Source organism: Camelina sativa, chromosome 6 (assembly GCF_030686135.1).
Source record: "Camelina sativa cultivar CO46 ecotype springtype chromosome 6, ASM3068613v1".
NCBI classification, from domain to species: Eukaryota; Viridiplantae; Streptophyta; class Magnoliopsida; order Brassicales; family Brassicaceae; genus Camelina; species Camelina sativa.
Genome location: NC_141885.1, coordinates 11,442,743 through 11,460,418, shown reverse-complemented (window position 1 = coordinate 11,460,418; position 17,676 = coordinate 11,442,743). Strand labels below are relative to the sequence as shown.

Here is a 17,676-nt window from a genome sequence, read left to right as displayed (position 1 = left end):
CACCTCCCTTCCAGCGAGATGATGTTTGTTTTCCTGGTTTGTATGTTTGTGTGTGTTGATTGTTTGGACATTGGGATTACAGTTGCTTGTGTGTATTGCCCAGTAGATGGGAGGATTGCCTCACTGAGTGTTTATCAAATATTCATACATCTCAATTTGTGTTTTTTGTGCAGGTAAAGTCAAAGTGTGATCGTGGAATCAAGGCAATGAAGAGGAGGATGTTCTATGAACTCGATTGAATGTTGTCTGGCATTGCTAGGTTGCTAGATTTGAGTCATTATAAACATGGCTAGGTTGCTGGTTTTGTGCTTCCTGTTGCTTGGTATTTGGATATTTATATTGGTTTACTATTGGATATTTATTGGATATTGGTATTGATTATATTTCCGCTGTTGGTTGTGATTCTGGTTAGGTGGCTAGTGGGTATGGGACCGCTAGTTGTAGTTTATTTATTATTATTATTATTATTATTTATTTATTTTTTAAAAAAACGGGTCGGTCGTTTCAGTTTGGTATCAGAGCCCTTACGGTTCTAGGTTTGGGTTCACTAGGTTTCTGTTGTTGATGTTTGGATTGCATGCTTTGGTTGATTATGTAAGTTAGTAAATTTTGTGTGGCATGAAGTCCTAGAACATCCTCTTCGAGCCTATAGTGTGATTCCACGATGAGTTTATGTTTTTGTGGTTTTGTGTTATGTTAAGGTTGCTTGTTAGCCGCTGTTCTTGGAAGTGCAGTGGTTACATGTGTTTGAGTTTTTGGTCGTGGACGTGGGCGTTGTCGTGGTCGTGGTCGAGCGGGTTTCTAGGGCCAGCGAGTTTGTGGTCCAGAGTTCCACGAGGAGGTACGCCATAGGATCGCAAGCGTATCAGGAGGGACCAGAGGGGGTTAGCCGGTGAGCGTGCCAGGGGTGCTGGGAACCCAAGTGTGGGGTTGCAGTAGGTGGAGCCCAAGGTCGAGATGATCGCTTGGCGGATCTGTTGGCGTGCTGTGGGAGCGGTTACCGAGATGGGTACCAGTGCAGGCTCCAGTTGTACCGCATGTGGCGGGGTGCAGCCGAGGGCTGCGGATGTTGAGGATTAGCCATCTTTTGTTAGGAGGATGGAGCAGTATAGTTGACCGGTACGAGATTTTTCTCGAGAGGTATTGAGCCTAAAGGGGCAGATAGGTGGTCATATGTAGTTGGATCAAATACTTCTCTGTTTGATGGGTAATCCAGGTTGATATGAGAAGTTGAGTGGGCAGGTGTAACATTGCAATGTTATACTTGGACCACAGGGTTCTATGACCAGAGCGGTTATGAGTGTGTGGCTGTTGCACCATGATTGTGAGGTCGGTGGAGGTGGAGTCCCGGGAAGGGGAGTTGCAGAAAGTTTGAGCCGGAAAAGGCATGTTTGCCAGATACATAAGTTTATGAGAAGCCTTCATGGCAGGAGAATCTAATCGTTGCGACGATAATGGATTAAGTTCATTGGAAATGGACAGGATTGCTAGATTCAGGGTTTTGGTAAGCTTGCTGAGGGAAACAAGGTAGGTGGTTTGAGTTGGCGGCTTGGAAAGCATTTGATGCGGTGAATCAGAATATGCGAACATATGGTACTTGTTTGTTTTATTACGCTCATATTGATGATTTGTTGTGGAGAATTGCTAAGCGGAAAGCTAATTTTGTAATAAGCAATCTTGTGGATAAGAGGTGTTGATATTCGGGTGGTGGTGAGTTTATGTCTGCATACTTGATTATTAGTCTAGTAGAGCTGAGGAAGAAAATAGGGGATTCTTACGTCTTATCACTTCACTGTGGGGAGCGTCTGTGTTGTTCGTCAAGTAGAAGGAAGAGGTATGGCTTTATGAGTTCGTGGCGTTGTCGTTGGGTTGACAAATGAGCCAGCAGTGTTTATGAGGTTGATGAACAGCGTGTTTCAGGAGTTTCTGGATGTGTTTGTCATCATCTTCATCGACGATATCCTCGTTTATTCCAAGAGTCCTGAGGAGCATGCAATGCATTTGAGGGCAGTTCTGGAGAAGCTGCGGGAGCAGAAGTTGTTTGCCAAGTTGAGCAAGTGCAGTTTCTAGCAGCATGAAATGGGTTTTCTGGGTCACATAGTTTCAGCAGATGGGGTTTCTGTAGATCCGGAGATGATTCAGGCTATTAGAGATTAGATTAGACCGCAGAATGCCACAGATATCAGGAGTTTCCTTGGGTTGGCAGGTTATTACAGGAGGTTTGGGCAGGGCTTTGCAAGCAACGTCCTATGACTAAGTTGAAAGGGAAGTATGTTCCTTTTGTGTGGTCACAGGAGTGCGAGGAGGGCTTTGCAAGCCTGAAGGAGATGTTGACTACTACTTCAGTATTGGCTTTGCCTGAGCAGGGAGAACCCTATGTGGTGTATACAGATGCATCCAGAGTTGGTTGGGGTGTGTGTTGATGCAGCATGGGAAGGTGATTGCCTATGTTTCGCGGTAGTTGTGGAAGCAAGAGGACAATTATCCTACTCATGACTTGGAGATGGATGCTGTAGTTTTTGCCTTGAAGATTTGGAGATCTTATCTTTTTGGTGCAAAGGTACAGGTGTTTACAGATCATAAGAGCCTGAAGTATATATTCACTCAGCCCAAGATGAACTTGAGGCAGAGGCGGTGGATATAGCTGGTGGCGGATTATGATCTGGAGATAGCTTATCCACATGGTAAGGCTAACCTGGTTGCAAATGCTCTGAGTCGGAAGAGGGCAGCTTCGACTCAGGAGCAGGATATGGATTCTCTGGTAGGAGAGATAAGTGCTTTGAGTTTGTGTGCGGTTTCTCATGAGCCGTTGGGCTTGGCTGCAACTGATAGAGCGGATTCGTTGAGCAGAGTGCGTTTGGCTCAGGAGAATGATTTGGGGCTGGTGAATGCCTCGAAGGCTGTTGATTATGAATATCAGGTCTCAGTTAATGGTACTATTTTGGTACATGGGCGGATTTGTGTGCCTAAGGATTAGGAGTTGAGGCAGGAGATCCTGAGAAAGCCTCATGCGAGCATTCTCTATTCATCCAGGAGCGAGTAAGATGTATCGTGACCTCAAGAGATACTATCATTGGGTCGGGATGAAGAAGGATGTGGATAGCTTGGTCGCGAGGTGTGATGTGTGTCAGATAGTGAAGGCTGAGCATCGGGTACCAGGTGGATTGCTGAAGAGTCTTCCCATTCCAGAGTGAAGTGGGATATGATTACTATGGACTTCGTGGTTGGTTTACCAGTGTCCAGGACGTTTGATGCTATTTGGGTCATTGTGGACCGGCTGAACAAGTCGGCACATTTTCTAGCTATTAAGAAGACTGATGGAGCAGCAGTCTTGGCTTAGAAGTATGTGAAGAAGATAGTCAGGTTGCATGGGGTGCCAGTGAGCATTGTGTCTGATAGGAATTCCAAGTTCACTTCGGTGTTCTGGAGGGCATTTCAGGCAGAGATGGGCACTAAGGTGCATATGACTACAACTTATCATCCCCAGACAGATGGACAGTCAAAGAGGACGATCCAGATGTTCGAGGATTTGCTGAGGATGTGTGTGCTGGATTGGGGTGGCCATTGGGCAGATCATTTGAGCTTGGTAGAGTTTGCTTACACCAACAGTTACCAGGCGAGTATTGGGATGGCTCCTTATGAGGCTTTGTATGGGAGGCCGTGTCGTACAAAGTTATGCTGGACTCAGGTGGGGGAGAGGAGTATGTACGGGGCAGATTTTGTTCAGGAGACCTCAGAGAAGATTCAGGTTCTCAAGCTGAACATGAAGGAAGCTCAGGATCGGCAGAGGAGTTATGCCGATAGGAGGAGGAGAGATCTTGAGTTTCAGGTTGGAGATAGAGTGTACCTCAAGATGGCCATGTTGCAGGGTCCGAACAGGTCATTGATTGAGACTAAGTTGAGTCTGAGGTATATAAGTCCGTTCAGAGGGATTGAGCGGGTTGGACCAGTGGCATATAGACTAGAGTTAACAGAGGTTATACGAGCATTCCATAAAGTTTTCCATGTGTCTATGTTGCGGAAGTGCCTCCGTGAGGATGGTCAGTTCTTGGTTAAGATTCCTGAGGATCTTCAGCCTAACATGACTTTGGAGGCGAGACCAGTGTGGGTGCTCGAAAGGAGGATCAAGAAACTTCGGAAGAAGAAGATTTGAAAAGACATGACCCGTTTTTTTTAATAACAAATAATAATAATATATAAACTACAAGTAGTCGTCCCATACCCACTAGCGACCTAACCACAATCACAACTAACCGCGGAAATAAACAATACCAATAATCAATAAATATCCAATAATAAACTATTATTATAACATAATTAATCTCGAATAATTCAACAACAGGAAACATAGAACCAGCAACCTAGCAATGTTTGTAATGACCCAAATCTAGCAACCTAGCAATGCCAGACAACAAACAATCGAGTCCCTAGAACATCCTCCTCTTCATTGCCTTGATTCCACGATCACAGTTTGCCTTTACCTGCACCACAAACACAAATTGAGATGCATAAGTATTTGATAAATACTCAGTGAGGCAATCCTCCCATCTACTGGGCTATACACACAAGAAATAAGACCTCTCATGCCACAAACAACAACAATAAAACAAACCAGGAACATGCACAAGTGACCCGACAAAATCTGGTTACTGTCAGAAGGGTCTCGACCGATACCAGAAGGTGTTGACCGACAATGGACATCTGGTGTCGACCAACACCACTTGGGTGTCGACCGACACCTGCTTGACACCCCCAAAACCCTAACGGTGTCGACCGACACCTCCACATGGTGTCGACCGAAACCTCCACATGGTGTCGACCGAAACCACTGTCGAGCAGTGATTTCCTTCAAATAGAACCTCTGAATCTCGCCTCCAAACTTCTCCTTTTCGTCCCACACGATCCCAGGAACGAATCCAAGCCTCAGGAGCTACAAAAAACTCACAAACAACCAAAATAAACAACCCAACAACACACAATATCACATAAACAGAGATCTTAGCTTAGATAAGCCATGTTCATGCACTCACCTTAGCCAACAAAGAGATCTAAGCCCAAAAGACGAAGCTACCACCACAAAAACCTTCCCACCACGTTTCTAGCCTTGGATCTTCACTCTCACAGCAAGATCTCTCCAAAAACACCTTCAAATCTCACAAACTCTCTCTAAAACCTCAAGAACATTTTCTCTCCTTTTCTATGTGTATTTTTCTCAAAAACGGCTTAAGACAAAAACAACCACGACCTAGGTCGTTTTCTCCCTTAAATAACTCGGTTAGATGGTTTTTCCTAAACCAAACCAGTCCAAAACAATAATTAAATCAATCTGGTCGAACCAGAATAAGTGGTGTCGACCGACACCACCATGAGTGTCGATCGACACCCACCCCCAAAACGCTAAGTTTTGGTTCGCAGGCGTTACAAGATTCCTTTGATGAGTGTCCTTTGGGACTGTGATGGTGTTGAGGAGCACACTTCGGAGCTAAAGGCGAGGATGAAGGCAAGGTTCAAGAAGTGGTTCGAGAAGCAGGTCACGACTTTAACTTGTCTAGCCTAGTCCTAGTTGTAGTCCATGGCTGGAGCGGGAATGGAGGATTCTAGCCCATCTCTCTTGTTTTACTTGGTCGCTTAGGGGTGGTTGGTTGTGCGACTAAGTAACAAGATGAGGTGGTGCTCGGGGTACAAAATTTCCATGAGGCAGTGTTTGAGGGAAGGTTTCCTGAAATAGAAGTTTCTAAAAGAGGAAAGTTTCCAGAAGTGAAAAGTCTAAAAATGGAAAGTTTTATGTGAGTTAAAATTTGTCCACTTTTGGTGTTTGTAAGCCTTGTAGAGGCTTGTGTGGCCTTGGTTGCGGGCTGTTTAGCCGTGTGTGGCCTTTGTGGCGGGCTGTTTAGCCATTGCGTGGCTTTTGTGGCGGGCTGTTTAGCCAGATGTGTGGCATTTGTGGCTGGCTTTTCAGCCAGATGTGTGGCCTTTGTGGCGGGCTGTTTATCTATATGTGTGGCCTTTGTGGCGGGCTGTGTTTTCAGAGTTACCTGTCTAGGAGGTCCTTCGCGACGAGTGGTCTTTGTGACGGTCAATCGGGACGAGTGGCCTTTGTGGCAGTCCTGTTTAGGAAATTTGTTTGGCCTTTGTGGCCCTCCTGTTTAGGACATTTATTTTTCCTTGGTGGCGATCCTGTTTAGGGCATTTGTTTGGCCTTTGTGGTGGCCTGTGGGGTAGTGAGATGATCCTTGTGTGGTCATGAGGTATTCCAGTGAGGGGATATGTGGTTGGTAGGACATTGTGTTGTCTTACGCAAGCCACGGGAAGGTAACCTGGTTAGGGATAGGACTCAGGCGTGTTCAGAATTGATTGCTCGCGACTCTTGGGGGTCTTCGGTTCTCCTGGTACTGCTATACTCTAAGACTTTATGGCCTGAGAGTATAGTTGGTATATCGACTTCAGATGATGATCTGGGGGCGCACTGTAGGGTGGCGACCCGAGAGACGAGTATTGCACTTTCTTATACATTATGGCATGCGGGCTTAGGGCCGATGAGGAGCCAATATTATGGCATGCAGGCTTCGGTCTAATGAGGAGCCAATAAAAACTCAAGGTTTAGGCCTCTAAGTAAAGGAAAGTCCAAAAGTCGATAGCAAATAATGCCTGGAACGTGAATCTATCGCCTAGAGGTGACCTTTCGTAGATCGGTCGGAAGAGTGCGGGCTGTGGATACGGTTGCACTGGAGTCCTTGGCTGATGGTTGTTTGGGATTCGAGGACAAATCTATGTTGGTGGGGGAGAATTGTAACGCCCACAAACTAAAACTGTGCATTTTGGGGGGAAGGTGTCGATCGACACCAAGGGTGGTGTCGGTTGACCAATATTCTATGGTTTGACCATTTCGATTTAATTATCGATTTGGACCGGTTTGGTTTAGGGAAAACCGTTGAACCGAGGTATTAAAGTGCGGAAACGACCTAGGTCGTGTTTTGTTGTTGTCTCGCCGCTGAAACAGAGAGAAAAAGAAGAGAAAAGTGTGTTCTTGAGTTTTTGTGAGTTTTCAAGGCTTTATGGGTGAGATCTTGCTGTGGGAGTGAGGATCCAAGGCTAGGAACATGTGAGAGGCTTACTGGGAGTGTGGGATTCGTTATTGTTTGTCAGAATCTTCCTGCAAAGAGGTGAGTGCATGACCATGGCTAATCTAAGCCTGTGATTCTTTGTTCTTCCTTGTTTGTTGCTGTTTTTGTGTGTTTCTTTGCTGGGTTTTGAGTATTGGACGATTTGGGGGAGTTTTGTGAGCGAGATTCGACTCTCGCCTTCCTGTGGATCGCAGTTGCAGAGGTAGTGTCGATCAACACCACTTGGTGTCGGTCGACACCAGTGAAGCGGCATCGATCGACACAGTGGGGTAGTGTCGGTCGACACAGTGGGGCAGTGTCGGTCGACACCAAGGCCAGTGTCAGTCGACACTTGGTTGGTGTCGGTCGACACCTCCCTTCCAGCAAGATGATGTTTGTTTTCCTGGTTTGTATATTTGTTTGTGTTGATTGTTTGGACATTGGGATTACAGTTGCTTGTGTGTATAGCCCACTAGATGGGAGGATTGCCTCACTGAGTGTTTATCAAATACTCATGCATCTCAATTTGTGTTTGTGGTGCAGGTAAAGGCAAAGTGTGATCACGGAATCAAGGCAATGAAGAGGAGGATGTTCTAGGGACTCGATTGGATGTTGTCTGGCATTGCTAGGTTGCTAGAGTTGAGTCATTAGAAACATGGCTAGGTTGCTGGTTTTGTGCTTCCTGTTGCTTGGTATTTGGATATTGTTTATGTTATTATATTGATTTACTATTGGATATTTATTGGATATTAGTATTGGTTATTTTTGCTGTTGGTTGTGATTGTGGTTAGGTGGCTAGTGGGTATGGGACCACTAGTTGTAGTTTATTTATTATTATTATTATTATTATTATTATTATTATTATTATTATTATTATTATTTATTAAAAAAAAAAACGGGTCGGGTTGTTTGAGACACTTGGAAATTAGACAATTTTCCTAACTTTAACTTCTTTGAGAATAATGAAATATTGAACCAATCAATAACATGTGCAGAAACAAATGTTCAAGTTTCTTCGACTTCAGTTGCCACATTCGATACGTTTGCTAGAGCTGGATGGTTATGTTCGACCTTCTTCCTTTGAATGAACAATTTGAATCTTGCTTGAAGTTCAAGCTTCTTCTTCTTCCTTTGTTTAAAGCAAGTTTTTGAAAAAGGTTTAAGAACTTTGAATTGGCAACTTTACCATTGGAGATGAATTTTTTACTTATATCTTAGGAAAGCTTTTAGTTTTGAATTTGTATTTTTTTTTTCTCATAAAAATAATGTTAACATATTTCTTTACATCTTTACCAGTGGAGATGCCCTTACCCTCGATGACGGTCCTTCCAATCTTTACGCTTGATATGAGCCCTTTTTTTTACTATATTATACTTTCGTTTCCCTTTAATTGTTGTGTTGTGTTGGATTTGATCTTCTTACACTGATTCTGTTCAGGTTGAAAAATAATAAGTAGAACTTCAAACAAGATAATGACTGATCCCATGTATGGAAGTGGACAAAGGACAATGTTGGTGATTAAAACGAAATATCCAGATAACAAGATACATATAACAGATCAATATTGAAAGACATGATCCTCCTATGGCATTGTTTTTAGTTCAAGCCAAATCTGTAACACCAGTTCGATCTGATTTTTTAAGTAAACGGAAAGAAGCACATAACTGAGTTTATCATCAAATCAATATGGTTACAAAACGATTTGAACTATTTGATTCAACCAAAAGCAAAATATATGTTGTCTACAAACATTATTTTGACATGTTTATATGACACAATCACTCTGTTGGACAAGGATAAGAATAAAGAGTTTTTGAGGGAACTTATTAATTAGAATCCTTGCGTTTTCTTCCGAGTATTGAAGCTCTCTCTAATCTACGCCCACCTGTTTTCCACTTCTTGAAAGCTGTCGATGACAGGTGAGCTGCTTCGTACACTTTCAAAAGTTCACATAACCAAAAAAAACAAAAGATTGTTAAAGTTACAAGCTTTATTATAGTTTTAGATAGTTAAACACAATTCAGCACCATGGCAAAAACGATAAGGCTTACAGTTTGTTTCTTCTTTTGTTAAAAACGACAAGTACTTGGAAGCTGTTATATGAGCTGCTGTGTATACTTTTGTCAGTGCCTCCTTGTATCTGATCTTAAACGCAGTCGATAGCAAGATCCCAAGTGTTCTATCTGTAACCCTGTTTAGACCAAAAACCAGAATGACTACCACAGCAAAGCGTTTTTACTTTCATCCACACAATGTAACTAATCTGGTTTTCATCTACTTCACAAATTAGACAAACTTGATTGATATATTCATCCCTGATTCACAATTTAATCTTGCTACCAGAGCTATATTTCTCAAGGATTATACAGCAAATTGACACCAAAAAACAATCCGACTTTTGTTCTGACAACATAAAAAATGAGGGGGAGGCAAGTGGACAGAGTCTTAAAAAGGAACTCACAGTGGCTCGAACTTGCATCCGAATTCATAGAAGTATGGACAGCGAGATCTAAGATCGACATATGCTGCATCAGCCTGAACTTCAAGCCTCGTCCTGCAATAAATATATAAAGCCATGAAAAAGACTACAACAGGGCGGAAGAAAACAAACTCCTTAGAGGAAACTATCTGAAATGTTAACCAATTCATGGAGCAAAGAGAACCAACCACTAAGAAAAGAAGGAAAAGAGATAATCAAATTGACAAGCTAAATTATTCGAAATCGACGCACTCCATTCTTGAAGACACACAATCCAAACATGACACAGTTAAGCTATAGAAAATGATTACTTTTGGTCAAAACAGGCAGGAAGGTTAATGGACACCGCTTGTCTGAGCTGCAACTCATGAGCAAGCCAGAACGGAACTTCAACTTTGGAACCTTGTTCAGCCTGTGAAACAAAGCAAAGAAAATTGTACTAGTCAGAAAAAACATCTTAGAAAAGCAAATATGAAGATATAGCCACAAGCAATGAGAATACTGACACAGTTAGTTTCTGCACTTGGATCAATAGTCACTCCATTTGATGTTTTATGGAATATAACCGGTACATACTGCAACAAGGTAGTAGTAACAAATCGAGATCAGATTCCTAATTTGACAAGAGAGCCACAAGCAAAATCTATATCTATTATAATGGAGAAGAAAGGTGAGAACCTCTTCTTCAACAAGTATGTCGTCAATATCATAGTACTTTGACATTCTCTAACGCAGGTTCCACACCAGTGTTATATCAGTGTTGGTTGGATCAATCTGAAACGCAAGGAGTATCATATCAGTGTTGCAACACCATAACACATCAAGTAATTAGACATAACATCATATCAAAAGCATTAACTTAAACAACAACTACGGCTCTATCATATCATATAATGAAGCTTAACGAATCTACCAAATACTATAATTGATGATTTGAGTGAATAATGTTACACAAAGAATCACATGTGTAAACATGAGTAGCATTAAACATAGTCAAAGATGCAGAATATTTACAAGTTAAGAGAACTACTATACATTTTATTCAGCTTCAACAGTTAGAAGTGAACCACGAAAGTAACAAACAACAAGGTGATTACGACAAATGGGTTGCATTACGACAAACCTGACAGATCTCAGACATAAGTTTATCTAGAAATTAGATATAAACAAACACAGAAAACCTCATAACATCAAAGAACTTCAATCTTTGCTTCACCAACATCAAATCAATTTCTATCACAGCTTTAGAGACTAAAAACAGTTGAAGACACACACACTAATCAGATAAAGCACTAAACCAAACACTTAAAACGTTTATAATAAAAGTATCATTGATACTGTATCAAACCCGATCAAAGACTTCAAAGTATCAAACCTCACCAACAAAACACAGAAACTAAAAAGTACATAAACGAATGACCCATTAAACGAATGACCCATAAGCAACATCACATAAGAATCGATAGAGATGTACCTTCAAAGGTCACATAAGATTCGATAGAGCTTCACGTTCCCGTAGATGAGACCCAACCCGAAAGCCAAAGCCGATAGAGCTTCGGAATCTAATTCGATGTGTTAAACTCAGACCTAATTCAATGATACACAAAACAAAAGACTCGATTGATAGATTGAGAAATTTGATCGGAGAGACAGATAGAGATTGATTGTCAAAAATCTAATTTCTCCCCAAATTTAGTAACCCTAGATTTTTAGAAAGTTGTCCACACGGGTCATAGGTAAAATTTGATCTTTTGACCAATTGGACCATTTGATTATTAGTCCACACTATCCCCGGGCCATTTGTAATTGAAAGGTATTTTAAAAAAATGATATAGAAAAATATATATTTTTGAAATTTCTTCTTGAATTATACACTAGTTGTATTTTTATTGATTCATATATTTATCATTTTTTTCTGTTTGACAAAAATATATATATATATATATATGTGTATTACCTAATATATTATTTTAAAAGTAAAACAAAATGTTTTAAAAGTTTTCTTATTAACAACCAAAACATTTTTTTATTAACAATACCGCTAGTAGTTTTTTTACCAATCAAACATTATTTCGTATCACTTATTTACATAAACCGTACTTGTCCCGCAAATATTTTTCTCCCGCACGTACTGTTGTTGAACCGTACCGCACAATAAAAATGCTTTTCCCGTACAACCAAATATGATGTTACCATTCGGACCCTTAAAATCAACTTACCCTTTCTCTTTGACCTTTCTCTTCTCTTAAGTGTATTTGAAAATTTGAAAACCCTATGTAAAAAACAAAAAAGGCAATTCGTCAGTTCCAAATTGAAAATTAGGGTTTTCAAAAAGATTCACACGATTCATTTAAAACAGATAAAGTATTTAAAAAATCGACGGTAAAATTGAGTGAAGGAGCTAAAAGAGAGGAACTAGCATTTTTGAGGGATACATAAGAAGTTCGGAGAAGAACTCTAATTTGTGTTGTGTGTGGGATTCGATGAAAACAGAAGACTAGACAATTCGAAAACGATTTGAAGAAAAATGAAGAAAAGTGAGAGAGAAGCTGTGATTTTTCCGCTTGACCAAGGAAGAAGATGAGAAGCAAAACGGTCGCAGGGGAGCGTAAGAAATTTTTCTTAACACACGGAGCTTTTTAATTAATGGGCCTTATTGTGCCTACATTTAACCATTTAGAAAGAAAAGAAACGCCACAATACACATGAAATTGGATTAAAAAATCAAACCATAAGACACTCTGAGAAACCAAACTCAAAAAAACCTCTCCTATGGCGAACTTCAAATATACACAGACAAAGTAAATCCCGGTTCTGAGGGAAATTAAGGGTTCCTACCAACACATCAATCAATTCCAAAGAACAATTCGTTTCGGACTACTAAGCTAGGGGTATACCGGGAAACAAATTAGGTCTATCGATTGAAATTGAAACAAACCTTGTAGAAAAAAAGGAGAAAACAAAAAACATAAACAAGAGAGGGATTGGGAGCAATATCGAAGAAGATTGCGTTGGAGAGGACTTTGATTAAAAGAGCAAGGTTCAACGAAGAAGAAGTACTGTACCGGCGTTGAAGCTTTTTTATCACTTTGACTCCACCGGGTCGAATTTTATCGATTGGATTGGAACAGCGGGTCGACAAAATTTTTATATCAAGTGAAATAAATTGGTGGGACAATCAAACCTAAAATACAATTTTAGTAATAGATTAAAAAAATTAGTTATTTTTAGAACAAATTAATTCAAAATACAGTTTAGTTAACATTGTTTATGAATATCAATTTTTATGCTAATTAATACTTATAACATCGTAGATTCAATGCAATAACTTAGCGAAAATATGCAATTTAGTGGTTTTTAGAGAATAAGTATATGATCATTGCTTTATAGTAGTAGTCAAGCCAAATTTTTCAAAAAAAAAAAAAGCGAAAAAGATATACAGAAGAAGTTTAATATAAGTACAAGTGGTAATTTTATATAATGAAACTCGACATTACAAGCAATGCAGCGAACCAAATAGTCACTCTATTTGCTGTTTTATGTAATAAAACCGGTACATACTGCAACAAGGTAGTAGTAACAAATCAAAATCAGGTTCCTAATTTGACAAGAGAGCCACAAACAAAATCTATATTTATTATAATGGAGAAGAATGGTGAACCTCTTCTTCAACAAGTATGTCGTCAATGTCATAGTACTTTGTCATTCTATAACGCAGGTTCCACACCACAATACCCCTAGAATTGGATTAAAAAAATCAAACCATAAGACACTCTCAGAAACCAAACTCAAGAAACCAAACTCAAGAAACCTCTCCTATGGCGAACTTCAAATGTACACTGACAAAATAAATTCCGGTTCTGAGGGAAACTAAGGGTTCCTACCAACACATCAATCAATTCCACGGAACAATTCGATTTGGATTACTAAGCAAGGGGTATAACGGGAAACAAATTAGGTCTATCGATTGAAATTGAAACCAACCTTGTAAAAGAAAAAGAGAAAACAAAAAAGATATACAAGAGAGGGATTGGGAGCAATATCGAAGAAACTTGCGTTGGAGAGGACTTTGAGTAAAACAGCAAGGATTAACGAAGAAGAAGTATTGTACCGGCGTTGAAGCTTTTTTATCACTCTGGCTCCACCAGGTCGAATTTTATCTATTGGATTGGAATAGCGGGTCGACAAAATTTTTAAATCAAGTGAAATAAATTGGTGGGACAAAAAAATCTTAAATACATTTTTAGTAATAGATTAACCAAATTAGTTATTTTTTAGAACAAATTAATTCAAAATACAGTTTAGTTAACAGTATTTATGAATATCAATTTTTATGGTAACTAATACTTATAACATCGTAGAGTCAATGCAATAACTTAGAGAAAATATGGAATTTAGTGGTTTTTAGAGAATAAGTATATGATCATTGCTTTACATTAGTAGTATTGCAAAATTTTTCAAAAAAAAAAAAAAGCGAAAAAGATAGACAGAAGAAGTTTAGTATAAGTACAAGTGGTAATTTTATGTAATGAAACTCGACATTACAAGCAATGCAGCAAACCAAATAGTCACTCCATTTGCTGTTTTATGTAATAAAACCGGTACATACTGCAACAAGGTAGTAGTAACAAATCAAAATCAGGTTCCTAGTTTGACAAGAGAGCCACAAACAAAATCTATATTTATTATAATGGAGAAGAATGGTGAACTTCTTCTTCAACAAGTATGTTGTCAATGTCATAGAACTTTGTCATTCTATAACGCAGGTTCCACACCACAATACCCCTAGGATTGGATTAAAAAAATCAAACCATAAGACACTCTCAGAAACCAAACTCAAGAAACCTCTCCTATGGCGAACTTCAAATGTACACTGACAAAATAAATCCCGGTTCTGAGGGAAACTAAGGGTTCCTACCAACACATCAATCAATTCCACGGAACAATTCGATTTGGATTACTAAGCAAGGGGTATAACGGGAAACAAATTAGGTCTATCGATTGAAAGTGAAACAAACCTTGTAAAAGAAAAGGAGAAAACAAAAAAGATACACAAGAGAGGGATTGGGAGCAATATCGAAGAAACTTGCGTTGGAGAGGACTTTGAGTAAAACAACAAGGATTAACGAAGAAGAAGTATTGTACCGGCGTTGAAGCTTTTTTATCACTCTGGCTCCACCAGGTCGAATTTTATCTATTGGATTGGAATAGCGGGTCGACAAAATTTTTAAATCAAGTGAAATAAATTGGTGGGACAAAAAAACCTTAAATACATTTTTAGTAATAGATTAACCAAATTAGTTATTTTTTAGAACAAATTAATTCAAAATACAGTTTAGTTAACAGTATTTATGAATATCAATTTTTATGGTAACTAATACTTATAACATCGTAGACTCAATGCAATAACTTAGAGAAAATATGGAATTTAGTGGTTTTTAGAGAATAAGTATATGATCATTGCTTTACATTAGTAGTCTTGCAAAATTTTTCAAAAAAAAAAAAAAGCGAAAAAGATAGACAGAAGAAGTTTAGTATAAGTACAAGTGGTAATTTTATGTAATGAAACTCGACATTACAAGCAATGCAGCAAACCAAATAGCCACTCCATTTGCTGTTTTATGTAATAAAACCGGTACATACTGCAACAAGGTAGTAGTAACAATCCAAAATCAGGTTCCTAATTTGACAAGAGAGCCACAAACAAAATCTATATTTATGATAATGGAGAAGAATGGTGAACTTCTTCTTCAACAAGTATGTTGTCAATGTCATAGAACTTTGTCATTCTATAAAGCAGGTTCTACACCACAATACCCCTAGGATTGGATTAAAAAAATCAAACCATAAGACACTCTCAGAAACCAAACTCAAGAAACCTCTCCTATGGCGAACTTCAAATGTACACTGACAAAATAAATCCCGGTTCTGAGGGAAACTAAGGGTTCCTACCAACACATCAATCAATTCAATGGACCAATTCGATTCGGACTACTAAGCTAGGGGTATAACGGGAAACGAATTAGGTCTATCGATTGAAATTGAAACAATCCTTGTAAAAGAAAAGGAGAAAACAAAAAAGATACACAAGAGAGGGATTGGGAGCAATATCGATGAAACTTGCGTTAGAGAGGACTTTGAGTAAAAGAGCAAGGATTAACGAAGAAGAAGTATTGTACCGGCGTTGAAGCTTTTTTATCACTCTGGCTCCACCAGGTAGAATTTTATCTATTGGATTGGAATAGCGGGTCGACAAAATTTTTAAATCAAGTGAAATAAATTGGTGGGACAAAAAAACCTAAAATACATTTTTAGTAATAGATTAAATAAATTAGTTATTTTTTAGAACAAATTAATTCAAAATACAGTTTAGTTAGCTGTATTTATGAATATCAATTTTTATGCTAATTAATACTTATGACATCGTAGAGTCAATGCAATAACTTAGAGAAAATATGCAATTTTGTGGTTTTTAGAGAATAAGTATATGATCATTGCTTTACTGTAGTACTCTAACCAGATTTTTCAAAAAAAAAGAGCGAAAAAGATAAACAGAAGAAGTTTTGTATAAGTACAAGTGGTAATTTCATATAATGAAACTCGACATTACAAGCAATGCAGCAAACATAATAGTCACTCCAGTTGTTGTTTTTTGTAATAAAACCGGTACATACTGTAACAAGGTAGTAGTAACAAATCGTGATCAGGTTACTAATTTGACAAGAGAGCCATAAACAAAATCTTTATCTATTATAATGGAGAAGAATGGTGAACCTCTTCTTCAACAAGTATGTCGTCAATGACATAGTACTTTGTCATTCTCTAACGCAGATTCCACACCACAATACCTCTCGAATTGGATTAATACAATCAAACCATAAGACACTCTCAGAAACCAAACTCAAAAAAACCTCTCCTATGGCGAACTTCAAATGTACACTTACAAAGTAAATCCCGGTTCTGAGGGAAATTAAGGGTTCCTACCAACACAGCAATCAATTCCAAGGAACAATTCGATTCGGACTACTAAGCTAGGGGTATAACGGGAAACAAATTAGGTCTATCGATTGAAATTGAAACAAACTTTGTAAAAGAAAAGGAGAAAACAAAAAAGATACACAAGAGAGGGATTGGGAGCAATATCGAAGAAACTTGCGTTGGAGAAGACTATGATTAAAACAGCAAGGATTAACAAAGAAGAAATATTGTACCGGCGTTGAAGCTTTTTTATTACTCTGGCTCCACCAGGTCGAATTTTATCTATTGGATTGGAATAGCGGGTCGACAAAATTTTTAAATCAAGTGAAATAAATTGGTGGGACAAAAAAACCTTAAATACATTTTTAGTAATAGATTAACCAAATTAGTTATTTTTTAGAACAAATTAATTCAAAATACAGTTTAGTTAACAGTATTTATGAATATCAATTTTTATGGTAACTAATACTTATAACATCGTAGAGTCAATGCAATAACTTAGAGAAAATGTGGAATTTAGTGGTTTTTAGAGAATAAGTATATGATCATTGCTTTACATTAGTAGTCTAGCAAAAAATTTCAAAAAAAAAAAAAAGCGAAAAAGATAGACAGAAGAAGTTTAGTATAAGTACAAGTGGTAATTTTATGTAATGAAACTCGACATTACAAGCAATGCAGCAAACCAAATAGTCACTCCATTTACTGTTTTATGTAATAAAACCGGTACATACTGCAACAAGGTAGTAGTAACAAATCAAAATCAGGTTCCTAATTTGACAAGAGAGCCACAAACAAAATCTATATTTATTATAATGGAGAAGAATGGTGAACTTCTTCTTCAACAAGTATGTTGTCAATGTCATAGAACTTTGTCATCCTATAACGCAGGTTCCACACCCCAATACCCCTAGGATTGGATTAAAAAAAATCAAACCATAAGACACTCTCAGAAACCAAACTCAAGAAACCTCTCCTATGGCGAACTTCAAATGTACACTGACAAAATAAATCCCGGTTCTGAGGGAAACTAAGGGTTCCTACCAACACATCAATCAATTCAATGGAACAATTCGATTCGGACTACTAAGCTAGGGGTATAATGGGAAAAGAATTAGG

The 17,676-nt window shown here is 38.7% G+C and overlaps 1 protein-coding gene across 1 annotated transcript; it reads right to left on the bottom strand.

The window, feature by feature from the left end:
• Window positions 1-8,596: 8,596 nt before the first annotated feature.
• LOC104698786 (DNA replication complex GINS protein PSF3) lies at window positions 8,597-11,416 on the bottom strand. Its single transcript, XM_087452889.1, has 7 exons — window positions 11,057-11,416; window positions 10,261-10,356; window positions 10,089-10,157; window positions 9,894-9,994; window positions 9,565-9,657; window positions 9,155-9,294; window positions 8,597-9,039 (listed from the first exon to the last, which is right to left on the bottom strand). The coding sequence occupies exons 2-7, from the start codon at window positions 10,303-10,305 to the stop codon at window positions 8,930-8,932; spliced, it is 558 nt and encodes a 185-aa protein (XP_087309015.1). The 5' UTR covers window positions 10,306-10,356; window positions 11,057-11,416; the 3' UTR covers window positions 8,597-8,929.
• Between the last annotated feature and the right edge of the window lie 6,260 nt (window positions 11,417-17,676).

What these genes read in the sequence shown, in the direction of transcription:
- LOC104698786 (XM_087452889.1), bottom strand. Translation starts at nt 10,305, where the DNA reads ATGTCAAAGTACTATGATATTGACGACATACTTGTTGAAGAAGAG. An exon ending in CCTGCCTGTTTTGACCAAAA is followed by an intron (nt 9,658 to 9,893) that starts GTAATCATTTTC and finishes TATTTATTGCAG; the next exon opens with GACGAGGCTTGAAGTTCAGG. An exon ending in AACAAAAGAAGAAACAAACT is followed by an intron (nt 9,040 to 9,154) that starts GTAAGCCTTATC and finishes AACTTTTGAAAG; the next exon opens with TGTACGAAGCAGCTCACCTG.